The sequence below is a fragment of the Haliaeetus albicilla genome, chromosome 22, assembly GCF_947461875.1.
Source record: "Haliaeetus albicilla chromosome 22, bHalAlb1.1, whole genome shotgun sequence".
Classification (NCBI taxonomy): domain Eukaryota; kingdom Metazoa; phylum Chordata; class Aves; order Accipitriformes; family Accipitridae; genus Haliaeetus; species Haliaeetus albicilla.
The window spans coordinates 15,580,337-15,607,700 of NC_091504.1; the positions used below are offsets into that span (position 1 = coordinate 15,580,337).

The 27,364-nt window shown below is 37.3% G+C and overlaps 1 protein-coding gene across 6 annotated transcripts; it reads right to left on the reverse strand.

Annotated features, from left to right (window-relative positions):
- Positions 1-207: 207 nt before the first annotated feature.
- On the reverse strand, positions 208-27,283 carry MARF1 (meiosis regulator and mRNA stability factor 1). 6 transcript variants are annotated; one of them, XM_069810006.1, is made up of 27 exons: positions 27,160-27,282; positions 25,631-25,838; positions 23,364-24,035; positions 21,815-21,989; positions 20,127-20,353; positions 19,100-19,217; positions 18,204-18,376; positions 16,940-17,374; positions 16,238-16,407; positions 15,977-16,138; positions 15,084-15,273; positions 14,196-14,374; positions 13,147-13,227; positions 12,561-12,797; positions 11,646-11,765; positions 11,115-11,290; positions 10,652-10,872; positions 9,779-9,921; positions 8,301-8,434; positions 7,583-7,785; positions 6,854-7,081; positions 5,843-6,073; positions 5,522-5,734; positions 4,678-4,738; positions 4,437-4,580; positions 3,221-3,391; positions 208-2,671 (listed from the first exon to the last, which is right to left on the reverse strand). In XM_069810006.1, exons 2-27 carry the CDS (start codon positions 25,775-25,777, stop codon positions 2,439-2,441), a joined length of 5,244 nt encoding a protein of 1,747 aa, XP_069666107.1. In that variant the 5' UTR covers positions 25,778-25,838; positions 27,160-27,282; the 3' UTR covers positions 208-2,438. The 6 variants fall into 6 exon arrangements, with proteins under 6 accessions (XP_069666107.1, XP_069666104.1, XP_069666102.1 ...); XM_069810003.1 differs by lacking the exon at positions 4,437-4,580 and having other exon boundaries at positions 23,364-24,032; positions 27,160-27,283; XM_069810001.1 differs by lacking the exon at positions 4,437-4,580.
- Between the last annotated feature and the right edge of the window lie 81 nt (positions 27,284-27,364).

The following is a 27,364-nucleotide window of genomic DNA, read 5'->3' on the forward strand; positions in this document are numbered from 1 at the left end:
TACATCTGCTAACAGCTGAATTGCAAAAATTGGGAAAACCCTCATTTTGCAGAATAGCAAGTTGTGGATTTATGCTATTTCTTTTGTCTTCACTAAATCCCAAATTTTAGCTCTCTGCTCTGTCTGGATAATTGAACTGAATGTGACACAGCAAGTTAAGGATTCTAGAACAGGGGGTTTTTTTCAGGTCTTCAGACAAGGACAAGATTTATGCTTGCTTGAAAATTTTATTGACACAACTGTTTGGTCCCAACACACAAAACAGCACTTGAGCCACAAAAGAAAGTGTCCAAACAAAGTAGACAGCTAAGAAAAGAATTTTTTCTTCTCCCTCCCATTCCAAGAAAAAGATAGTGCATCAATTGAGGGCTTCAGTGAATTTTTTTTTAAACAGACATGAATCTGAAGTTGTACATTTAATTGTTAAATTAAAGAATTTAATGGTTGCAATGCTTTTAAATCTGTAAGTCACATCATTCATTTAACCCTTTGGATAAAAAAATATATTGCAATTCAATTAGCTATTTTGTTACACTATGAACACAACTTCTCAAAAGTATTATTCTATTACTTTCAAACAGCGATTTCATCAGAATCACACATGAATCCAGAAAAGATATGCTGACCTCCATAAATGGTATAATCACCACACTCACTTTGACAAATACCATGTTCTCCTCTGAAGCAAAAACCTGGTTTTCTTTAGTACTCCAGATGACTTGTAGCTGCATCTCAACAATATAATTTCAGGTTGGTCTTTTTTCCAAATGCATGCTCTTCTGAAACAAAGATCTAGACTGATAAGTGTTAACCTTATCAAACTTAAGGTGAAAGCAGATGTTCTTGCATTTAACTCACTAAAAGCATTCCAAGAAAGCTTACTTCTAAATTTCTCTTTCTATAGCAGTATGTCTGTAGATGTTTACTAAGGACTCAAAATACTGTGCCATAATGCTCAGAAAAACTTCCAAGTGTTTCTCTGCATTCACAATGGCTATAAGTTCACTATTGGTAATACTTGCCTAAATTTAAAAGATTTTATAACAAAATCTGGCTAGTAAAATTCTGTCTATAGCCATTATTCAGTAGCATTTCCTGTTGCTGGCTGAGAAGTTAGAGCCCATGTTCCATCTCTTGTACTTTACAGTAGAATCCACCTAAAAAACATTCAGTTGGCCAGTGGAAAACCTCTAGTATATGTTCTTTCAATACTACAAGCAATTTATTTGCTGCCTGGCAAATACAACCCATTGTAAGTGCCACGGTTACCCAGAATGGGTATAAAGTCTCATACACTGGACATTTCTGCTACCTAGAGTTACGGTCATCCACTGACTTAACCTCTCTTCCAAAGCTGGCCCTTTCAAAAGCCAACACAAGATACCACAAATTGAAAAAAGCTTCCAACACTAGGAGTAAGTTTTAGAATAAAAACAGACACAGCTAAAAGACAGCATATCAAAGAATAAGCCTCCCATTTACTGAACATGCATAAAAACAGAAAACAAGGTTAAGCTGAACAACCTTAGCATTTCCACATGTAATTAGAACTGTCCTTACAGGTGGAAATAGCATCAATACCTTCCATCACAAAACATTTTAATAAGATCTGCTCCATTATCTGTAATTTATGCATTAAATGCATATTTCAGAAATATCAGAACCTTCCTAACTTCGTTTCTAGACACAGTAAAATGTGTGTGTCTGTATCTTAAACTCATGACACCAAGACAGTCTTTTCCTTAACCGAATCCATGCCCAACTGGAACTAAATATAAAAGGGAAGCTTAAAGCATTAATGTCCTAGAAAGCTCCTAAATGGAACTGAAAGCTACAGAAAACATTTAAAACAAGTTTTACAAAAAATCCACATAATCTTCTACAGACATCTTTAGACAAAAGAATTTCCAATGCAGTTACAAGTCATCTGAAAGGTCAGAGAACAAGTTTCTCCTCTGGAGTACAATCAACTCCCTCACTCTTCTCATTTCAGGTCAGCAAGTTAAATTTCTCAACAGGCTTTTGAAAGACAGATCATGCATTTTATTAATACTGTCTGAAACAATACCAGTAAGCAACAGCCTATAGAATACAATATGCTACATGTATGATTACACCACCAACGAGGCTTAAAGAAAATAAAAATCTGTTCCATTTTTGTTGAATTAATATTTTGCTTTTACTGAACACACAGATATGAAAAACTGTGAAATTTAAGAATAATTTAACAAATGCCAGAATTTTTTTCAAAATTATAGAAAAAATCTGCTCTGCTAACAGCTGTGTTCAGTGTAAAAGGAACAAAATCTTCACAGAATACATTAAATACAAATTAATTCTTCCAGGCCTTTCATTAAAATACATAAGGGCTAGCAAATAGCTTTACTTTGTGCAGAGTCCATAGGTACTTGTCATTCACACTAAAAAGAAAGAAAGAGTTAAAGCTTGGTTGCAGGTGCAAGTGAAAAGTTTGCTGCCAATTTCACCTTGTTTTTATGTTGCTTTTTGGCTGGGCTGTCCATTGCTTCCTTGTTTAGTTGGGTTTCAGAGGACTGACACGGAGACACTGAAGCATTCTCTGTGGTGTTAGATACCACAGAACCAGAGGTCAATTTTTCTTGAGCTGTGGTAACAATTCTTTGTTTTTCTTCTTCTGTTAAAATCATTATCTCTAAAATAAATAAGACAACTCAATTTATTGATGCTCTGTTCTTGAAAAATAAAGAATGTTTCTCTGATAATAGGCCACAAAATATTTAAAAAGAACTTGTCAGCATGATTTGAAGCCAGAAGATGTGTCATGTCCACCTCTGCAGCTGATGTGATGATTGCTTCTGGCTCTGTCTGCATCATGTACTATTTAGAAAGTTTAATTTATTTCTCACACATTAAAGTCTCACAGTGCTCAGAAAAGCACTACGAAATTAGTGTGGTGAAAAGGTTGCTGCAGGTTAGCAAAATGCAATTTTAAAATGCAGGTTAGCAAAAAAAAAATGAATATAAAATTCACGCCAGAGAATCACAGTAGGGTACTTACAGTGAGTACTCAAGAGTTTCTGATGGAAGCCACATGCATTGCCAACGCATCCCCTTGTGTAATACATATACATATGTATGTATTTAAATGGAACTTTACAGAATCAATGATTTGATGCTTTATTTTCCAAATCGTATGAGTTATCATGCATAAGTAATACAACATAGGCAAGCAAACTCTTACCAGAGAGAGGGGCAGGGCGTTCCTCAAACTGAATGAGGTCTGCAGACTCAAGAACCACTGGATCAGGTCTCAGTTGCGGAGATGGTAGGCAGGAAGGAACTGGCTCACACAAGAGGTCAATGGGAGATGTATTTGTGAGGCAAAGAAGTTCTTGCTCAGTTTGATTAGAAACTACAAAAATAAGGGAACATCTTTCAGAGTATCTGTAAGCTGTGAATGCATCACTATTTCAGAGTTAGTAAACTTAAAATCTTCAGATGTGATTCTGAGGATTTGAGAGCTATGCCGTATTTGAAATACTATTATCCAATTAATTAATGCTAACTAACGTCAAATTCATTCAGGAGCTACTTTGCTGGATCAAGAGCATCTAACTAATTACAATACAGCACACAAAGCAATAGTATGTTAAACCTATTGCTTGCCTGAGTAAATATAGCCCTACAGTAAAATCTGGTATTTGCCAAACTTGAGTAATAGAAGAAGAGCTGTGGAAACAAAGTCCTACAGGAACAGTGTTTAACAGAGAAGGGCCAGTTACCAGACAACTCCCCTGCAAACATACCAATATCTCATCAACTATTTAGGTACCACCTAACACATTTACATGTGAAAATTAAGCTGAAAGTTTCAAAATCAAGTGAATTTCCCTTATTAAAAGGGATAAGCCTAGACTTCTGAAATAACTCGAGAACCATTCCCCAAGTTCTCCAACCTGCAGGTGGTAAAGAATTGGAGACCACAGCGAGATATGAACTATGAGGTCACCCTTTCCCCGTTATTTTTATCTGGGGACAGACAAACAGGACTGCCATTATTATTTGGAAATAAGTAACAACACAAAATCAACATAAAAACAGCACAAAAGAGCACTACATTCTCATCAGAATACAGGAGACATTCCTAGCAGAAGCTGCTACTGACCATCTTTTCTCATTAGTTTTATGCTTATAGCCTTAAATTTTCACAAAACCCATGGGAAACAGTAGTCTAGCAGCTATATATATACTGACAGCTGAGGACAACAGATGCCCTTGTCAAGAGGACACATGGCTAACTATATACTTTGGGAGAAGTTCAACAGCCTTCAAGCCATAAAGCATTTCTACAGAAGTTCAGATTGACTAACTCAGACAGCTTTCCCCATGCTGCTTTGATTACTCTGCTTATTTCCCCTAAGATAATAAATTTCTTATATAATTCAATTTTGCATTACCGTTGTTAGGAGGTGTTCCTAGACTTAGTTCCATTGATGAAGTGGATCCTGGGGTCTCCATAATATGTCCATTATTGTCAGCAAGTTGATTTCCATGATCATCCACATGATCAGCAGGGGGAAAACTAGGTGAGCTAAAACGAGCTACAAAAAGGCAAGTTCATTTGGTTTTGTTACTCAAGTCACCTCTTAAAAAAGGAAAAAGGAAACCAAGATACTGCTCAAAATTGAAATAGCTTACTTTTCATATCATTCTTTAGTACCACAATTCTCTTATGGCCATGCCCTTTAATCCAGACCACCTATAGAGAAAAAAAAAGTAGAATTCAACATCAGCACATACTAAGCTCAAAGCCTAAAGAAGCTTATTCACTGCCTTTCATCTAGCCTTGCACTGACATTATTTCTAAAAGTAAACTAAATCATGTTGCTAATTTGTACTACACTACCCAAGTAAAAGCTCTGTCTCAAAATAACTGATGCCAAAGGCAAACTACAGAGCTAGAAAGTATACTAACTATATATTAACAAAATTATATGTTTAAACATGGAGTTGCAAAATTTCATTTTGTCACACTCCAGAAAAATTAATTTACTTAAAGAAAACCTTTTAGCCATAAACTGGGTCACAAAATTAGCCTAGAGCACTTAGGGCATGTGGATGACAAGATGCCACAAAAAAACTCCACTATGTTGCACTTTTGACAAGGTCCCACAACTCTTCACTCCTAAAACCAATTAATCTACCCTGATCAAAATGAAGCTTCAGTACTGTACAGTTGTTCATTCATTCAAGACAGAAATCAATTATGTCACTTGATAAAGATGCCAAGGATGTTTGTGGCTTCACCAGGAACAGTTCTTAAGCAAAATTTGACCAAAACACATTAAAAAAAAAGTATTTTCTTTTTCTTATTACACAATCCAGATTTCTCAGAAGCTATTAAAAATACAACTGGTATAAGCCTCCTTGGAGAAGGTAACTATTCCAGTAATTCAAACCAAGTAACAGAAACCACAATTGTATAACTATTTTTAATCCATGCAGAAATCTCAATGTAATTGTGCAAAACAATTCTTCACACCTGTGGAATTGCTCCCAAGAGCTCTTCTAAATTATTGCAGCCATATGCTTTAGGTTGCAGCACTTCTCCTGTGTATTTGCTATAAGCTAGTGAGAACTCGTGAAGAAAGATCTGCTGATAATGGTAAGTGTGAAGTAAGGACCTTACATTCTTTGCAAACATATACAGATTTGTAAGCTTCACATATTCTTCTGTTGCACCATTGGTAAAAACCTATTAGAAAAAGAAGATGAAGAATTGGAGTGCATACTTCCGTATTCTCTAGTCACAATATCTTTTCAAAGCATGAAACACACCAGAAAGGAAAAAGAGCTTACATACTTCAACCAAGTAAGGCAGACTCTTCAGGAGTTCAGTTAAGGTCATAAATCCATATTCACATGGATTAAGTGAAGTACTGTGGGTTGTTTCATAATGCTGTTTAAGCTGTTCAACAGAAAGAAAGGACGTTCCATCCCAGGACATCAACAAGACTAGCAATTGGGCAGTCAGAGTCCGCAGAGATTTTCTATTTATCAGCTGAATTTGCTTGCCAGACTCTGTGTCAACAACCTAAGAAAATGAATTGGGAATGAAGGTAGGGACAGGGAAGAGATTAATTTATAAATAACTTGTGTGGCTGGGGTTTGTCTGAGCACAGCCATATCTGACATTACATACCAACATCTGATACTCCCGTAGCCAAAACCACACAGGATAAAGAAGCTTATTACATGGAAAAAATTAAATATACAAAAGCAGCGTAGCAGTTTGTCCACATGGTAGACATGATTTTACTCTTTGTTCCAAGCCAGCTGGATCTGACTGAACTCCAGCCTGAACACCAGCTGCTAAAATAACAGAATTGGAACAACTAAACCAGTATGACCATGTCCATGTGGCTGTAACCCTTCTTTTCCACTAACATGTAAGACCATCTATGTATTTACATTCAGAGTCAAAGCCTCAAACCATAGGTAAAAAAAATCAGGACTATAAAACATTAGGAGACTGATAACTACTACAGTTATCAGGAAATTATTGCTTTTACACAGTTAGAAGTCAGGTGGGAAAAAACCATTTGTAATGTTAAAATAAGTACTATAATACAATCTTTTACTTATTATTTGTTGAGAGAACGTTGAAAGGTTGCAAAAGAACAAAGAGAACATCATTGGGATATAGAAGGTACATTTAAAATCCCTTTGCAATTCCCCCTGCTCCTGACTTAATGAAATATTGTTTCTATACTACAATACTAAGCATACCGAGACCTGTAATTTGAGACAGGAAATTCCTTAACACAACATTACATACCTTTTAGAGGGATAAACTTCAAAGTTAAAAGATTACCTTTACAACATGGCAAAGTTTCTGCATTAAAGCTGGAACTGAGCTAACATCGTAGTCATGAAGACGCAGTGTGTATCCAAATGTTTTACTGTACTCTGTCAGTAAATCAGTCATCATAAGGCAGTTGTCTTTCTGAGACCGCAGCAGTTTAACAAACTGGGCAGCAATTGCTTTGACTTGTTCCACCTCCGTGAGCGTGAGAATTTTCTCATCCCCACATTCCAATACCTACAAAACAGAAATTACACTTTGTTAAAGTGATTTACCTCATCTGGATGAAAAAAGTACAATCTGCAACTAAAATTCAGTGCTTCCAGACAATCATTTGCTATGTAGCAGGGCCCAGCTACCTCGAAAGATACCCATATAGCAAGCAAAACTATGTAATTTCTGAAATACAACAATAGGCAATTAAATAGCTATTAACCTTTTTCAAAGCAAATTTAACACAACTTTAATGAAACTTAGCTCTAATTTTGATGCATTGAATTTTGTAAGTATAATGCAATTTAGAAAACTTGAATTTGTTAACAAACTTAGCCTGAACGCGTTAAAAAACTTGGACCATTTAACCAAAACAGCTATATCAAAGACTTTAATAGAGCTGGCTAACATTAGAGGTGCAGAGTTTGTAACTCATACTAAAGTTAATGAGAAATACAACCCCTGATGAAAGTCACGCACAGATCTCAAAAATGTATTAGTACAGCTTAGGATTTTAGAACTTACAAGTAAGACATCTGGTATGGCTTCAAAGAGTTCAAGTAGTTTTGTAAAACCATAGTAAGCAAGTTTGCACTGACGACCAAAGTGGTGGTGATAAGAAGGAATAAATTTATTGAAGGGCATTCGAAAATGAGGTTGATGGCGCAGTAAGTCTACTACCTCTTTAGAAAACTGTTTGGTTCTTTCAATTTCTTCTTGTGTACGTTCTAAAATTAAAAAACAAAACAAGAGCTAGGTACCAACACACTTATAAAATGGAACAGAATATAGTAAGAAGATACGGTGATTGATTTTCAGGTTAATTGTGTATCACACCAACTCACTATTTTCTTCTACCACTGAAGACCTTTACTAAGCTTACATGTTTAAAGTCCAAAATAATCAGGTGATCAGCACTTTAGAAGATATTAGATAGCCAAATATGTTGGTATTTTTGCTGTGTGGCAACAACCCACTCTAATCATTCCACAGAAAGTTTAACTACACACAGAAGTAGTAACATTATTTTATGTGTTTTGCCACCTGCTTTCCTGTCTGTTCCATTATAAGTGTTCCTAGAATGAAAAATTTTTTATTCACTAAAAAGTTTATAACTTAGTCAGGAAGGTAGAAACATAATTATAAAAAATTCAAGTCACTCCTACATACTTTAGTTAGTACAGTTTTAAAATAGTAGAAGAACAATTTATTTGGCAACGGTAAAAAAAGTACATGGACATACCTCTTTTGGGAATACAAATTACCATTTCATTGTCTTGCTGTGACAAACAGATGGTTGTATCTGGAATTTCTGATATTATATCAGCCAATTCACACACTCCGTACTCAGTAACATCCCAGTCCTTAGAGAAACACCTGAAAGTTTTATACAATTGTGTAATACAAGCATTAATGCATGCTGTGTAGGCAAAAAATTTGTAAGTTGTGACAATAAGCCTCAAATACCAAGAAAATAAGCATAATTTTCATATTGGCAATAATACTACCATGTGAAACAAAGGTGAAAGCATTCTTAACTCAAATTATCTATCCATTTCAAACCAGAAAAACAAGACACACTGATGGTTCAGATGACATAGGAAGAAAAAGCTCTATCTATGAACCAGTGGATGCCTCAAACCAGTCGTGGTAAATGACAATATTTTTCAAGCTCACGTTTTAAGTGATTTAAAAAAAATGTAATTATGTCATACAGCTCCATATGGCTACACTTTCAACAGTCTGTATTTGCTTAATAGTTACAGACATATGCTCTGTTTAAACAAGATTAGGTCACAAGAGAAGGCAGAGACCGTATCCTGGAAAACACCATATTAAGGTTCACAATACTATGTAACATATTAAAAGGTATTTTACTCTCCCCACCTCCCCAACAGGAACCTCTCAAAAGCAAGAACACTTCACATATATTCTTATTCAACAAATGGCCAGAGCTGACTACAATGGAGATGCACGTTTAGTAGATTTAGAAACAACCAATAACGTATTTTTGCCAATAAAGGAAACAAGTAGAAGCATGCATTCCCAAAAAGGAGCTGTTGGCACATGCAACACAACAGCACACAAAAGGTAGACCACATGTAGCACTAAGATAATATAGTTTTCTCAAAGCACTTAAGTACTGCTTTCTCTCTTCATATCAAGGAAAAAATTATTCTTGGTTCTTAAAAAAAAAAAACCAACAAAAAACACCCTTTTTTTTTACCATGCTAGAACAGAACGTTCTTCCTGACAATAGCAAGACAGGTATTACTTTTCATTTTTGCACTATTGCTAGATCCAGTTAAAGTAGTAAGAGCATCTATTGTCAATTGGTCTATTTATTTTGCACTTCTCTCTAAAGAAAGCCTAACACTAAATTTTCCCTTTATTGTTCATGTTAATGTGCCATGACCTGCTTGCTTAAATCCAACCTTGCAGTCATGGCTTCAGAGAGAACTAATGAAATACAATAGCCCATTTCAAACTCCAATAAAGTTATATGAACCTAGTACTAAAGGAAGCAGTAAAGTCTGCCACAGAGCTTTTAATTTTTGTTTTCATTGGAAGTTTGAACTTCCACATCCCAAGAGAGGCAATATAGTTGCCACAGTTTTGTACTAAGATTTAAAGTGCTGACTTCTGTTGCAGTAGGTTTCAAAACCACTGTTGATAGACACGACCTGCACAGTTGTTCTTGTTTCATTAAAGGTAACTTACCAGTGATAAGCCTGTAAGAATTCCCTCACAATAACTTGCTTACTGGCCTGGGATTTGAGAAGCTTCAGTAAGTCTTGAGTAAAGCGCTTCACTTGAGCTCTGTGCGTTAGAGTTAACAAGCGTTTGGAACCCATACCAAGAATCTGAAAGGAAATTTTATTTGATCACTCACATTTAGCATCCCGAGTAATTTCTTTTACAAGATATTTAGAAGCCAGTTCTAGTATAGGTAGGCTAGAAATAAAGGATGTAATAGAGACAGTGTTTGGAAAGGCAGCCTCATGAAGCCATACACTCTCTGTACTAATGCGTATGTTGTCAAGAAACTAAGAAATGCTTCATCCATGAGTGCTATTGCAGCTTTTGCATATTTGTATTGGTTACTTTAAAATTCTACAATCAACTGGTGTTCACAGTAAGCTGATGTGACCATAGTGTTTCTTTTTTGTAATGTAAGGCCACATTACCACATGACTTATTTCACACAGAAATCCTTCAAGTCACAGGCTATGCATTACAGCCTAACTTAGAAGCACTCAGCGTTTGCTGTGTTCTTACGGTAAACAACACAACCAAAACCTTTTACTCAAGTGCTAGCCACAGGCTAAAAAGCAGCTTCAAACTTTATTCCAGAGGCTTAGATTAAATAAAGAATTAATTCCCCCAGAAGTTGTTTTGGGAGGGTGGGGACAATAACAAAAGAGAAACGACATCTCAAAAAAAGATGACAGTTACAATCCAAGGTTCAGTTAACCATCTCTTTCAAGGTGGACTAGATATTTGCATAGCTTCTATTATACAATACCAACCAGTAATTCAGATAGTTGAAGATACAATTCCCCAAGTTAAAAGGAACAGTGCCATATAACTCACTTGCAGTACATGAGGCACTGCTTCTAACAGCTCCATTAATTTAGAATACCCGTAGTCAGACACACGGCATTGTTTTGCAAAGTGATGATGGTATGTTGGGATGAATTTACTGACAGGTATGACGCAGGACGGTTGGCTTTTAAGTAGATCTATCACTTCTCTACTGAACTGAATAAGTTGTGGATTACCTACAGGGCTCTTAGAACGTAGAAGCCAAGGATCTAAAAGAAAAAAAAAAATCATATTACTGAACCTTTCGCTAATATTCTGTCACTAAACACTGCACTTCATTTAAGACACAGGCTACAGCACAGGAGGAAATAAAAAAAAGAATGAACATTCAAGATAAAAGTTTCTCTTTATAAGAAGTTTAACAATTATACAAGATGTTTACTTTATGCTACTCTTAATTTTTTAGCAGAAAGATTAGTTCAGAGAAAAGATTTTAAATAGAAATATTTACCTGTAGTAGGAGGTGGTGGTTTGTTATGTATCCATTTAATAACTTTAATGCCATTTTGGGCAGTGGCAATGTTAACTCCAGGAACACAGGTAATTAGATGTTCTAAAGGAACACCACCCTGGCCTTCTGGCACCATTTCAAGATCACTGAACTCTGACATATAACAATCAGGAAAACTTTGGAAGAAAAAAAGCTTCCATTATACACTAAAATACCACTATAACAGTTGCCCTAAAAATATCACTATTTTTAGACACTTCCTGAGCAAGAGGCTTCAACAGCTTGCTAAAACATTACAGAAGTCTTCATAAAATGCACATTTTAAATAAGTGCATCTTTTTTTTGCTCAACATGAATTCAGAAAGTAATAATTTTATAAGGCACTTATTTGCTATAAAAGATACTACCTTACACAAGAACTGGAGTTTTTATGCAATAGTTAGTTTCAGAGCACTACAACAGCCATCAATAAAGTTTTAAATCTTTAACTGATCAGGCTTCACGCTAAAAGCCTAAATTAAAATACGTTACCTTAGTAAAGGCACAGTACCCTCATGTGTCTGTAGAAGACTGTGAACTTGGGGAGCAAATGTCTTCAGAGACAAAATCACAAAAGGAATTCTATAAGAATCTGGATCAAACTCATGCTCACTGTAAAAACAAGAGGTTGAAGTTTATACGCTCATTCTACACATAGCTTTATCATAGTATGCCTGTGCTCACATAGACACCCAGAGTAAACATTATACTACACATATACGATATACTGCTACTAGTTGACAATACCACTAGACACAGTCACAAGCAACTTCCATCTTTTCTTCTTCACAAAAATTAATACAGCTACAGCATATTTCCAGAAGACAAGCAACATTTAGAAGATGGCATTTTTATCATCATTAGATTAAAATTTTCAAATTAAATTTTAGCAGCACATACCAGGCAGTTAACAGTGAGCATCTAATAACTGCTCTAGTAGCACAACCTGGCTGCTGTTGAATAAAACAAAGAACTCAATATATTGCTTCAGGAAATCTTCAACCCAGTATGAATCACTTACTAAGTGCAGCTGGAGGACAAAGAAGAATGATGAGTTCCAGCTCTAATTACATAATGAAATTCAGGCTAATAGAAAGTTCTAGTATGTATAACTTCCCTATATAACCAGAAGAAGGTAGTGTACCTTTCAGCTTCTGCTTAAGAGGTATTCAATCTTGACAGCTGTGTTAGAATACAATAATCTTACCTGAACAGGCTGATCCAGAACTGCCTAGAAAACTCACTGTACCATCTCACAATTTTCTGCCCAACTTATTCTTGTAAGCATATAAACAGTGACTGAAGCACGCTATATGAACATATATACCTCAACTTTAATATACCTGTAAGTGTTAAATGCTGTTCAAATATTTTGTAAGATTTTATAGTATTTTATACACAGCTTACATAAAGTCTTTATTCAGGCAATGCTGCTTACAAACAGGCTCGTGATATTCCAACTCTTCAAATATTATAGGACTACAGTTTGCTGATGAACCATCATGTGACTGTGAAGATCCCAGTGGACTCTGGCGGGCTTGGCTGCTGGGTAAAAGGCACACCAGCCGCCCACTTCCTTGTTCACGGATTGCCACAGTATCCGTTAGTTTATATAAGTCTGATACAATTAACTTATGCCCAAATCTAAAAGAAAAAATTGAAATAAATACACATTATAAACACAGTTACAGAATGCAATAATGTGCATTTTTTGTTTAAGAAAAAGGAATATGCTAGAAACTATTCTCTGCAAAATGTTAAGGTGACTAATCTATTCATCCCAATGTAGAAAAATGAAGTAAAATACTGAAAGTATAACCCTCTAAGGGCAGTATTACAGTCATTGCCTCTGGATAGATAATATGCTGCAACATCTAACAACAAAAAACCGTAACACTCCATTCTGTTACTCTCTATAATTCATTGTAAAACAATCACACAAGATCAGATTCTTTTTAGAAGCACTACAGAAAAACAACGACTGAGAACTTACTTTTTTTCATAGATTTCTGCAAATTTGAACACAGGCAGACAACAAGCAGGTGCATCCTGCAGAATGGACATTGTTTCTGAGCTAGAAAAGAAGTTTTGTAACATTAGCATAAAATTAATCTGTTAGTATTAGTCTCCAGCCCAAACTGGTGAGATATTTAGATGCAGTTCATGAACTATAAATCTAACAGGACAAATTGCATTCCCTTCCATCCCAGCACTACAGAAGTTGACACTTCAGATTAGGACTGTGTAAGTAGTAACGTTCCTGCTAATTTGTTAGATAATGTCAATAAAGGAGTTGCATCTTTCATAGGTGGTGGTAAGATTTCAAACATCTATAAAATGCAACATTAAAGCTGCACCATTTTAAGTTACCAGCCTGGCCATTCATTACATTAAGAACTTTGAACAGGCATAAACTAAAAGGCAAGAGTTAAAAGTTGTAAATTATACAATTGCAAGTGGTACATAACTGCAGAATACTCCACACTCCAAGCACTATTTTCACAGAACGCTCCAGTGAAAAGATGAAGACAACTTTTTTCCTAATGCTTTCTTTCAGGAAGGAAAAAATTGAAAGGGAAAATACTTGCATTCTCACTAGCATCAGCACTCTAGTTCTATCATCTTCCATATAGAAAATGGAGATCAAAGAAACACTAACAGCATTTAAACTGTGCATCCCATCCTCAAACAGAAAATTCATATGCACTTTCTGGGAGGAAAGAAGAAATAAAGATGCCAAGTGTAATTTTAACTCAGCTGCACAAATTAAGTTACTGAGTTATAGCAGTATTATGAAAGATTAGTGGTGAAACTATTAAACACTATTTAACAGAGATCTAGTCTCTTCAGATGCAAGTTAAAATATAAGCAGTCTAAAAATGCTGAACTGAAAACTAGCCTCGTTGTATTTAACACATTCCTCAGGTCCTAAAACAGATTTTACTTTATTTCCCTGTCATTCCTTTGCTCAGTATTTTAAATAATCTCTCAGCCACTAAATACATGCTAGAATAATTAACAAGATGCCAAAGTGCTTATTACCTAAGTAGAGAGAGTGATTTACTAGCAGCTCCCGTTGCTAATGAGACCTGGATCCTTTTACTGCCAATTTTATATCTGTGAAGACTGTTGACAGCACTGATGGCTTCTTGCAGATTTTCCATCCGAACTGTAGCTTTCAACTGGTAGTCTGTATGAGGACTGAGCTCTACACTTTTTACCTGAAAGGACAAAAACATCTTATATGTTTACCACAAAACATTAACTCAAGGCAAGCCAACATTCAGCCAAGAGCTGAATACAATGCAAAAGGGAACTGAGCATGGTGAACCATGGCCAGCAGGACGATGCAAACAAGAACTGAGTGCAATGAGCTTTGGCCAAGGCAAGACCATGATATTCCTTTAACACAGGTATCATCTTCCCATGTAGAAGATTATGCCAGAAGAATGTCATCTACAGATCAGACAGAAACAGGCTGCTGCAGAAATGACCTGTCCTTGCATAGCTGTTTTTTACTGATTCACACTCGCCATGCCTGGTTTTGACCATTTCTGATTCAAAACAAAAACTCAGTTTTTATTGTGATTTTTAAGCTGACATTAGGAATTCAGCTTTACAGCTTAAAAAGGTTACACAGCTAAAGCCTAAGTCTCTTCCCTGCATGACTTATGAGCCAGTAAGAATTTTATACACAAAAAACTTCAGAATATCAGATCTGTGAAGACCACATGCAAATTAAGAACCTAGTGCAAGTGATGATCTGGTCTTTTTGAAGGAAAAACACAGTACCTCCTTTTAACAAAGTTTAAAAGTCATGTTTGGATACCTGTCCATTCCTACTCACTTAAAGCTAGACCACAAGTCCACATAAATACCTAAACAGTAAGTATTTAAAAACAGGTTTAATAAAGGTATTTTAGCCTTTACCTTGCCATGTCTTGAGAAAATTTCTTGTAAATTTTGCAGTAACTCTTTTCTGGACAATCTGTAATCTATATTGCTGATCTGAATGTCTGTACCATTTGCAAAAGGATCAGGGCAGTCTGTACCACTGGTATGGTTTACTACATTAAACGTGAGTGGAGATGATCTATTTGAGATGTTTGGAGACATACTCCTGGGTAAAATAAAAACATTTATGAGCTAAAGTAGCTATTGCACAATTCTGATAGATACATCTCAAAATTATTCAGAAAAGACATAGGTCAAGTGCACAAATACAGTACTCTGAAGGTATTTTCCTAGTACATATATGTGCAGGCAAAACAAATTTCACCACAAGCAAAATGTCATAACAAGACAAATATTTCCTTTCCCCTCATAGCAAGTCATTCATATTATGTTTCAAAGTCACCCAATTTAATAATATTTGGCACCAAGTCTTGCACTATCTTACTAACATATTAAAAAAGTCAAACTCATTCACATGATTTTAATAACTGGCAAAGGCCAGATATTTAAGTCTACAAGAGTTTAATGGGCCTGGGTAAATTTCTACTGGGAACGTCAAAGGCACTGGAAGAGGAATAAAATATCTGTAATACCTCTGAAGATTTTTCAGAAGCTTTAAAGACAAAGTTCGCAGGAAACAACTGCCACATAGTAAGTTTCTAAAAAAGAGTTCACTCCACCTTGTATTTACATCCACACTCTGTTAGATGTTATGCAGCACCATCACAGTTTCCTTTTGCCTCCACAAAAAAAATCAGTTTATTAAAGTAATGCGCTTAGCATACACAACTCCATGTGCAGCTGTCAGTAATTGAGGTATATATTGGTGAAGTCTCACTTCACCTCCCAAATAAGACACAGATACTTACCGAGATGACCAGCAACTCTGAGACATGAGCAAAGGACTGAGTTGTCTGGAGGCCGTCAACTTACTGAAAGCAGAGGGATAGCTGACCTGAAATACAGTTTCATCTTTATCTTTTTTATCTACAGGAGAATTGGTAATGCTCCTGGAAGCAGAGGTCTCTTTTCTATTTACAAATATATGTAAGAAAAAGAAAACACATTATGTTGCAGAATTCACATTAAAAATGTAGCTAACATTGATGTCTTTTTATTTTAAAACATACTTCTGACTACTTTTACAGGATGATTCTCCCATTCCAATCTTTTTGGTTGTCAGAGACACAGGAATTGCTGCATTAGAGTTACTCTGAGGAGAAGGAATTTGTTCTCTTAAATGTTCTTGCTGGTTTTCAGTATTTCTACTGATGGTCTTTGATTCAAGGTGGCACAGCTCCTATATGAAACAGATGAAAGGTCAGCATAAAAGCACCAGACATTCCTTACCAGAGACTTTCCTTGTGATGGAAACATAGATAACTGACAAATTTTTCTTTAATAGCATTTTCATTGGCACTTCATAACCAGAAATATTTGATTTTCTGTGACAGAAAATAGTAAACCGTCAATTAGTTGAAATATTTTTGCTACACTGTAGATCTGCCCTAGTTCACCTTAAAACTAGCAAAATGGATCACTCCAGATGTTATACTCAACACCAATACAAAAGTCAAAACTGGCCTAGGATTTAAGACTCAGTAAGTACCAGCAGTATTTCCAAATTGAGAAAAAGGTGGCAGGGAGCAGGGAAAAACAACCCTCAAATTCATTGTCTGCTTTCCAAGCAGATGAATACAGCTCTCATTCGGGAATGTCACTATATATTAGAGTTATTCACTAAATAGGACTGACAAGTTAAAGCTGTAACAGACACAATCCTCAGAACATGAGGAAAAGCAAGAATACTAAACAAGTTAGAACAACAATACCTGTAAACTTTTAACATTTGTGGGTTTGATGACAGATCCATGAGTCTGGAATCCTCTCCCAGCAGAGCCTTTGGTACCAGAAGACTGATCGCTTGAGTCTTTGTTGAGGAGGCACAGCTTTGTATTCTTGTTAACTTTTTTGGGAGACTTCAGCTTTTCAGTTCCCACAGAGCTGGAGCTTTTTGTTTCATTAAGTTCTTTGTTTTTGGGAGTAAAAGACACTACAATCCTGTTACCAAAAACATCTTCATTTTCCATTCGCTTCCAAGCCCGTTCAGCACTTTCTTGATTTAAAAAACGGAGAATTGCACTGCTTCCAGAAATGCTCAGCACCTTCCCTCCACAGTTGTCTGACAAACGCCTGAGTCTATTACTGACACTTTTGCTGTCTCTGTTTGTTGGCAGGTTATAAACATATAATAGGGTATGGCATGCCTGTTTAAAGGGAGTTAAGGTTTTAATTTGATTGTGTCAGAATAGCCCCTTGTTCAAAACGAATATTTTTACATTGATTCTGATGACACATGCTCTCCTCCCACCCCCACCAAGTAATTCTTTTTGCAGCATTCAATTTGGTTGGTAAACTCTCATACCAAGGTAGATCCTCAAACTTCCATCTTCAATATAATTTAAAGTTAGAAGAGACTACAGAGTCCCTGATCAATGGATCAATACTTGATCACTTCTCCAGATAAGAAAGCATCACTGCTTGCAACTCAAGCATTCTATATATTCTACACATGCATGTGAACACATAGTTCAAGAAGTTATTTTACAGTAAGAAAAGGTCGTGAGTGCTGTGCCAAGACAACACAGCAAATCTACAGGTAATCATCAGGAAGACAAAAAACCCCAAGAAAACAGTAGACAGTCACTCAAAACTGTCAAGAAAGCGTCATAGAGCTGTCTTAATGCACAACTAAGTTCTTACCCTAACTTTCTGCCAGTGAAAGAAAGGCACGTAAGATACATTATCTGATAAAATATTTAGTGATCAGAATGTGACCTTGCTATTTTACTTTTTCAGTTAATTACTTTCTTCTTTTATTATTTCATTCTTTCAGCCTTAAAGCAGAAAGCATACATCCACATGGTAACTGAAATACAGACAACAGTCAAATACCCATAAGACATCATGCCTCACCATAAAAATCACACACATAATTTCAGCCTGCTCTCCCCCTAAATTAGAGGGGGGGGGGGGGGGGGGGGAAGGAAGCTGACACTTCAAAGTGTCTGTCGCATTAAGAATTAAAAACCTTACCGGCATTTTCAGTGGTAACCTTGGTGGCAAGTCTGAAATAAATTCTTCAAAACAAATAAGCTCATGAGCATGATGTAAAAGTGCTTCTGAAGCTTGGTTTTTATGTACCAAAATTATCCGAAAACCATGTCGATGTCTCAGGTCACTGAGTTCCAAAGCAAAGTTTACATCCGCTGGAGAAAAAAAAAAAAAAAAAGAACAAGGAAGCACATGAAAAAGCTAAAAAAATCAGATCAAACAAACAAAACCCCAGATCTCACTTGACAAGTTCTATTTATTACTGAAAATTTCCAATGAAAAAGCACTAACAGCTACAAGGCTTCTCAATAGACATAATTTACATCGGCAGTTAGCATTCAGTCTCAGACAAGGGCTTCGTTTTAATAGCAACTTCTAGCAATTTATCAGCAAGGCATTTGACTGGTACTGTATACTTCTTTAACAAGCATTTGTTTAGCTTTAGGGAGAAACCCAAGGCAACACACAGCAATTAAATAGTTGAGTGGCTTGCATATTCAACTGCATAGTATGCTGCTACAAGAATAAAAAACAAATCAAACACATTTTGCTCAAAGCATTCTGAAAGATTACCATAAGGAAAACTCAATGAGTTTTACTTTATTAGCTTCCTGCTGAAGCTGTCTAACTTTAGACAGTATTTATATGCATACCTACTGACACTCAAAAAGACATCAGATTCCAGTGCTAATTTAACTAAGCGAAGTTCTCATCTCTCCCTTGCTGCCACTGACATTATTAAGAATTCTTGAGCAATTCAGTTAAAGCTGATTCTAAACACAACCCTTGGAAAGCAGAATACTGTCATATACAAAAAGTACTACTGAAGAGGAGAGGAAATGAATTCTGCACTGTAGATGAGTACCACAAACACTTACTTGACACAAGAACCACAGTGGCAGGTGCAGTGTGTGTATCAGCAAATCTCCTAAGACTCTGTCTGAGTTTGTCATCAGCAGCATTCTTTGCTGTAGCATTGATGTGTGCAACAGTCACCTGTGGAAATATAGATGAGCTCTAAAGGAAAGCTTGATGTGAACTATGCTTGCCTAAATATAATTTTTTTTTAAACATTAACATAAAACCAAGCCTTTACGTGCTCCTTTTATTTAGATAAATTAATGCACACGTGCATGAAATACAACATGTATGGATCTCAAACTGTTCTAATGAGCAACGAACTTCAACCCCAGTTATACAGCAATGTCGTAGGGATGAGTTCTGCTGTTCTGTGTTAAAGATCACCATCTACATACCTTAAAAACATTCCACAAACCCTCATTTGAAATAAGGGGGTGACAAACATAGCAAGTACTCACTATCAGTTTGTTTTACCTCACATAAGCAGATAAACTGTCAACCTGTTATCATATCTGCAATTCAGGGGGTGGGAAGGGAATTTCTGACTTAGAAACCTGCACAAAAAGTTAAAAAAATACCAAGAAACAAAAGGTATTGATGGAAAATATACAATGTTAAAGGTGCCCCAGTCAATACCACTAATTTACAAGTGTCCTCACTAATCAGCATGGTACTCACTAACAAAAGTAAAAGAAATTAAGTTCACAGAGTCATAGTTCCTTTAGGTTAATGATTTAGTCACAGATTTGGAGGATAACACTAGAAATGCCACCACCACTTATTACTGGATGAAATCAAAATCCTCTATGAACACTAGAACTACAGCTAAAACAGTAATCTACAAAAAATGGAATGCAGTTTCAGTTTTAAAAAGTATCACACCAGGAAAGTTCAGCATTAAAGACCCAACCCATAAACTAATTGTAAGTTCATGCACTAAACACAGAAGCTAACATACAGCTTTAGTGAACACGAATCACTATTAGCACACTCAGAGTACACAAATTCTCAAGCAAGAACACCAAGTAGATGCTGTTTTGATACCTGGCAGTTGTTTAGCTCCTGAATAACTTCTTTATTTTCTTTACTAATGTCACACACGCAGATGAATTCTGCTTCTCTGTGACCTTTAAAAAACTTTTCACGAATCCTCTGTACAACTGCTATAGCTGAACGGCCAGTGGGAACTGAACAGTTTTCAATATCCCAGAAGACTCCAATGGGGGGCAAGTTTTCCAGAACTTGGCCTGTTATTGCAACTTCCGGAGACCCTGTACAGGTTTAACAACACAGCTCATTTTAATCTCCAAATACCAAAAATGTTAAACTTAGCGTACTATAAACTTTGTATATGGGAAGCTTTATGTTTTAGAGAACAACACTCCCAGGAACACAAGTTCAGTTTTATTTGCTTAAGGAATCTAAAAAACAAATCAGGTGTTTTCAAAGTTTCTCTTTAAGGGAGAAACTTTAAACCTCAGATCAGTCTTAAACAGAAATTCAGTCACTGTTAAGTTAGGATAAAGATGCAAGACAACCTCAGCTTTACTTTTAAACTATCAAACAACCAAGTAATGTATTTAAAAGAAATGTTATCAAATGCTGAGGTGGCATGTGACACTAAAATTGTCTGAAGTTGTGTCACACTAAACTCAGCGGGTGCTGTATCCGTAATGGAAGCGAAAGATGAAAGCTGTTCAAATTTACAGTGTGCGTTAGATACAGAATCTAAACAAAACTGGATGAGATTACCAGTATAGTGACCGTGATTATAGAAAATTAAGGCAGTATGGAACAAACACAAAGGTATCCTACAGTTCAGGAGACTGAGGTTAAGAATTTTTGCTATTACAGGCTAAGAAGTGCAAATAAAGTTTCTGGTGTTTCAGCACTCTGAATATCTATTTAATTTTGAATTAACATTATACACCCATTCCATGCCCACAGAACAACTGGAAAAGAAACATGAGGAATGACGCAGAATCCTCACAGGTCAAAAAACAAGCTAAGAATTAAAGTTAGCTGAGAATATAAAATAAAGCACAGCCAGCAAGTGTATTTGTTTAGGTATATGATGACTAGTTATTCTTCTGCAAGATTCACTGGAATTGCATTTTGTAATGACACTTAATTGGGGTGTTGCACCTTACAAACCTAAAAATGGGTGTACTCTTAAAATTATAGTAAAGCTATCCAATTTTTCTCCCATGACTTTTTTTTTAAGTTTATAACTTTAACACTAGCTATGATTTTGTAATTGAAGCAGTACTAACCCTGTAGAAAAACCATGTAGTTATTTCACACAATGTTTTCCTCTCACAAACACTGAAAAAAGCTATACTGCAATTATAAACATTACAACTTTACTGCACTACAGACTAAGAAAAAGCTTTTCTAAGTATGTCTGAAGATAATTTCTTTATACAACACCAGAATGAAATAGCTTCCAAGTCCTTAGATCTTCTTTTTCTAGTTCTTAAAATGGTAAAAAATATAACAGTAAAAAAATCAAAAGTCTGTGGAGACAATACAGTAAGTTAACTAGGTAGTCACAACAGGTAAATCCAAGTTATGACTTTGCGAAACAGAAACAAGGTATTTTTTTACTGTTTAGTCTTCTATGACTTCACAGAAGTTTCCAGAGAACAGTGCAATTTAAGGGAACTCTTCATGTGCAACAGCATTTAAGGAGGACATCCACTAAGTGCAAGTTTCAAACAAACGTGGTTTACCATATTTCTGCGGTGATTTGCCAAGGCTGCTTGCCAGTAGCAAACTCTTCTCATTTCCTGTTCCTTTGGTTCCACAGCCATTACATATTGGGATAGGAGCAGGTGCAGTCTGTGCACTTGGAGGAGGAATATTTGGCCAGATTTTAGCAGCATCAACTAGGTTGTTTCTGGTTGGCTGTTGGGACAATTTTTCAAAATACATGTTCATTTAGTATACAATATTAACACGTACTATTCCATGCTAGAAACGCTCAGTTTCCCTTCTGCAACAAATACAAGTTCAGCTGTACTCTACAAAGTTAATTAACAGTCTCACTGCATGAAGGAAGCTCCTCTCCTAGAGTTTTTCCTAGCATACTTAGCTCTGGATTTCCAAATGCAAGGAAAGACGCTATTGAACTCTGCACATCAAGACAGGCCATCTTTAAGAAGTACTAAAAACATGTTCCAAAAAAAAAAAAAAAAGCCTAGCACGTGAAATCAGCACAATTAAGAGTACAAGGTTGAATTGCCTCTCTCCCCACAAAAATAGTGGTCATAATTCCAAACACACTTGTCCTGGCTTCAGCTGGGATAGAGTTAACTGTCTTTCTAGTAGCTGGTACAGTGCTGTGTTTTCAGTTCGGTATGAGAGGAATGTTGATAACACACTGATCTTTTCGGGTTGTTGCTAAGTAATGTTTAGACTCAAGTCAAGTACTTTTCAGCTTCTCGTGCCCAGCCAGTGAGAAAGCTGGAGGGGCACAAGAAGTTGGCACAGGACACAGCCAGGGCAGCTGACCCAAACTGGCCAACGGGGTATTCCATACCATGTGACATCACATCCAGTATATAAGCTGGGGGGAGTGAGCGAGCAGCTGCGCAGTGCTTAGTTGCTGGCTGGGGTTAAGCAACGACAATACTGAATTCACCATTTAGTTTCTTGAAATGAAGACATTTCACTTTTATAATGGAAACTCAAATTTAGAAGTAACATATCTTGCAAAGCTGAATATATTATTTCACTTGAAATTCCTATTAAAATTCAAGCACAGTTTTAATCAGTTCTAAAGTGTACCAAATTGGTATTGAAATATAAATTACAAGTTGGGGAAGACTGGACTAAGACCTATCAAACCAAAACTAGAATATCCTCATAGCATCAGACATTTCACCTGACTTACAAATGGATCTTTATTTGATCAGCTGCCCAAGGGTACATGTTAACTGTTGTTAGCCTTTTCTCAGAGTCACTACTATGGAACATTTTAATTAGAGCTGTCAGGAAGAGATAACTGTCTTTCAAATCCATTCAAAATTCTGCTTGAGTACATTACAGATCCCCTGTAAGCTAAACATTGTGATAGCTTCTTGTCTTCCTATCGAACTGAATGTTACCTCAGAAAAGAGATCATCTTCAAAAAGGATATCTGGCACACTTCAACTGTGCATCACCAACGAGGAGGATGCAAGCTGCAACCCGTGGAAGCTGGAGTTTTGCTCAAGTAACATTATTTCAACATTAACCATATACCATGCTTAATGAATGAGAAACACAATGTGTACAAACCTTGCTCAAGCAGTCATTGCAGTAGTGAGAGCCCTTTAAACAAACTGAAGGTGCCATGTTTAGGTGCAAAGGGTTGGCGCACACACGCGACGTTAGCTCCGACTGTGCAATATGCTCATCCAAGTGACCTGTAGCCCCAGTTGTGAATTCAGAACAAGGAAAATAGCCAGAAGATGTGCAGCTCTGAAGGGCTGGAAACTGATGCAGTTTGTGCACATTACCATGACAGGACTGAAAATGGAGTTTTCCACAACAGGGCAGATGTTGACAGGAAGATACACTGTTTTCTACGCACATGCCAGGGAATTCACTTGCAATGCCTGCCAAATTGCTTCTAGTTGGAGGGCTCTTCAGTGAAGGTGCAGACGGATAAGCAAATCCTGACCCTACTTGACACGTAATCGTCCCAGTGCTTTTTGAGTCTAATATCGTGCCAGGGTGAATCAAGTTACCACCACCACCACCACCACAATGCATTTGTGGAGTACAAGAAGAGTCAGAGCCATGAGCACAGCAGCTTACTTTCGGGCCAGGTGAAAGCTGTATTTGCTGTTGCTGAAGAGGATGAACATCAGGAAGCGGTACTGCTGGAAACAGTTTAGAGCCAGCATTATGAGGAAATGAAGCATCCTTCAATTCTGCAGCAGCTTTCTTGTTCTCCATGTAATCCTTCTGGAAAATGAAAGCTCAGTTATGTTCAGATAGATAAATGAACCAATGATTTTATAGTATAAGCAAGCGTATTTTTAGACTGTTACAATTTTGACAATAACAGAAATTTTGAAAAGTGTTATCTTTATGATTATTATTACCTCACTATCTGAACACGAAGTATATTGTATCAGTGGATTTTGGAAGCAACAAAACCAAAGAGCTATAAACCAAACAGCAATGGGTCTGTAAAACAATTTGAAATGCAGAAAAATGTTCGGCTGAGAGAGATTTGAAATTGCAAAGCAAAAAAAAGATTTTTCTTGTAAAAGCAAACATAGATAGATGCAATGTAAAGTAAAAAAACCTCAGTTTGGAGGTACATAAGTAATGATCTTTTACTTTGAATAAAAACTTTAAAATTGTATTAAACTTCTAGAAGTAATGCATTAAAAGACTAAGACCTTAAAAAAATAGAAATTATATCAAGCACAAACTGAGGACAGAGAAGACTAAATTTTCACAACAACTACGTAAGTACTTTTTGCCTACTTTGATTAAAGATACCAAAGATGTACAGACATAAAAGCATAGACAAAAATACAGTGGTTTGTTGTTCTTTTTTTAAATAGCAGCAGTGAAAACTAAGCAAGGTTATGAGAAACACCATAACAGTCAAGGTCAGTAGAGCTAACCTGCGTACAACTCGCTGCTTCAGAGCTTTAGGCCAGTACTCTGGAACTACTTTTACTTTCCAAATTGAATTTAATGCATTTCCTACCACACAGTAACGAATAACTGATTACCCAAGTTCAAAACGATTCCTCTCTGCCTGATGCCACGTCTTACGAATTGAAGATACAGTCTGCCAAAAATCTGTCTAGAACCATTCTACATGTTTAATTCCAGAATTTACGGCAGATCCCTTCTTAACCCCTGACACATGAGAACAGCAACACAAGAGGATACATGCTTATCTGTTTCCCCCATGTCTTTTACTCAAAGTCAGACTGAACATGCATGAATGTTACTTAACAGCTGGAGTTTGCCTGCTCAAAGTCATTGTGTTGTCCTATTCCTTAGCACTTTGCATCTTAAAAGTATAGAATCATACAGTTACAGAACAGGAACATTTAAAGCAATGGAAACAAGAAAAAATAAGACATTCACAAAGAACAGTATCCACAATTGCTGTAACTACTATATAATAATAATAATTCAGAAAATTCTAAAGTTACCTCCAAACTAAATTGACAAAAAACTGGAAGCATAAAGACTACTTCCCTACTCTACTCTTCAGCAATAACTTCACAGAGCTTTCAAGAAGCTGCCTTATGTACTTTTAAAGCAGTCAGTTGTGTTATTCCAAACAGAGCTGTAGAAAGTAAAGCCCTTCAAGCAAAGCAACTTGCCTGCTTTCACCAACACTGATGAAAGAGCTGCAAACACAACTACAGACCTTAAATCCCCAGGTAGATTTTGTACTTACCATGGTAACTGCTGTCTCCTCTTTCTCCCCTCCCCACTCGCCCCCTTTAGTCAGCAATAACACTGCAGTTAGTTATACCGCTCTGTATCAGGATATCAACCATGCTTTTAGTAAAACAATAAATTACCGTTTTCGCACTGCAAGGCAAAGACTTTTCAGCAGCAGAAAAGCAATTAGAAAGTTTCCAGAGCCATGGTTTAGCATCATTCTCTTCTCGCTGAAGCCATCCAAACGATCTATTGCAGAGGTTCTCTGTCCTGTTTCCTTCCATCATACAGCCAAACAAAAAGGTTCAACATTCTTTCATCCCCGCTTCCTTTCATTCTTCCCACCTGCTAAAGAGAAAAAAAATGCATGCTTTAAATACCTTTTAAGGTAAGACAGAGAAAAATCATGGTGGTCTTACGAATTCCACTACTGCCAGATCACTGAGCCTGCATTATTTATGTTAAATTTAATTATGCATATGGGACACAGCCTTGACTATTCCTTTTTAGTCCAGGAATATTCTTCAAGACCTGCAGCACAGGTGAGGTAGTCTGAGGAAAACACTGTTTAAGTCTACAGCATTAGCCACATTGCTCCAGAAATGCATTGCTACTGACATGAAATAAATCCTTGAAACTTTCAGTGCATTCTCCTGGCAAGAGAAGCCAGGAGGTAGGTTTTCAAGAACAGCTCATCGGCAAATACAAAATAGGTGCAACTGAAACTCATCTGAAAGAATTAAACTGCACATTCGTTGTTTTTCCATGGGCTAACAAAACTATATATACTTGTATTAAGCATACAGCATTCAGTACTTAAACAGAGCTTTAAATTATTAAAGTTATTTACGAGTGCTTCTACTAATTCTCAAGCAGCCCCGCAGCACACCACAGTATAGCTTTACAGAACCACAAAGAAGCAAAGCAACTTGTTTAAGGCCCAGCCACGCTGCACCAGAAAAACTACGATTAGCAATGAAGTCTTCTAACTCCCCGACTACGTACTGCATTCATTAGACCACGCTCCTTCCCTTTTTTTGCATTTAATGTTAAACACAATAACCATGGAATACATTCCGTAGCTTACATTTGCCCCAGCGTTATTTTTAACTACAAAAGAAATTTGTTTTTTTTTTTTCTATAGTGCAAATGTTTATTCACACGACCCCTAAGCACCCCAAAACTGCGCTGGATAAAATATTAAGTTAATCAAGTTCCGCAACTCTTTTAAAAGCGCCTGGCAGCACCCACTCGTTTCGGAATTAGAGCCCCAACTGAAAAAAAATTAAACGCGACGTTAACCACGTCTGTCCGCGCTTTGCCCTCTGCGGCTCCCAGCTCCCCGGGTGCTTCCAGCTCGGCCTGGCCCGCAGCCCCGGGGGCGCCGGCGAGGCCCGACCCGCCCCCCGCCCAGACGAACAGCCCCAGCAAGGCGCTGCCGGGCAAACGGCCTCCCCCGCCCGCGGGGCGGCGCCGGGCCGAGGCCGTTGTGCAGCTCCGCCCGGGAGAAGGGCTGCTGCCCGCGAGGGGAGCGGGCCCCGTCCCCGCCCGGCCGCGGCGTTCCGCCGGGGCCTCCCCGCTGCCGCAGGGCGGCGGAGGCAGCCCCGGGAGAGCGGGAGCCGGCGGGCCCGGCCTGGCTCGGCTCTGCCCCCGCCCGCCAGCGCCTCACCTGAGCCGCCCCCAGCGCTGCCGCCCCTCACATGCCGCCGCGGCCCCTCACACCCCTTTGTTGTCCTCCCTCCTCCCTCTCTGCTCCTTCTGCCGTCAAGCGACGCCGAGCGCCGGAAACCCGCCCGCTGCCGTAAAGGCGGCTGTCGTAACGTAACGTAACGTAACGCTCCGCTCCGCTCCCTCCTCCTCCCCGGCGGGCCGGG

Coding starts and splice junctions, on each gene's coding strand:
- MARF1 (XM_069810006.1), bottom strand. CDS start 25,777: ATGATGGAAGGAAACAGGACAGAGAACCTCTGCAATAGATCGTTTGGA. Junction 16,408..16,939: donor CAAATGTTAAAAGTTTACAG/GTATTGTTGTTC, acceptor TGTTTCATATAG/GAGCTGTGCCACCTTGAATC. Junction 10,873..11,114: donor ACCACCACCTCCTACTACAG/GTAAATATTTCT, acceptor TTTTTCTTTTAG/ATCCTTGGCTTCTACGTTCT.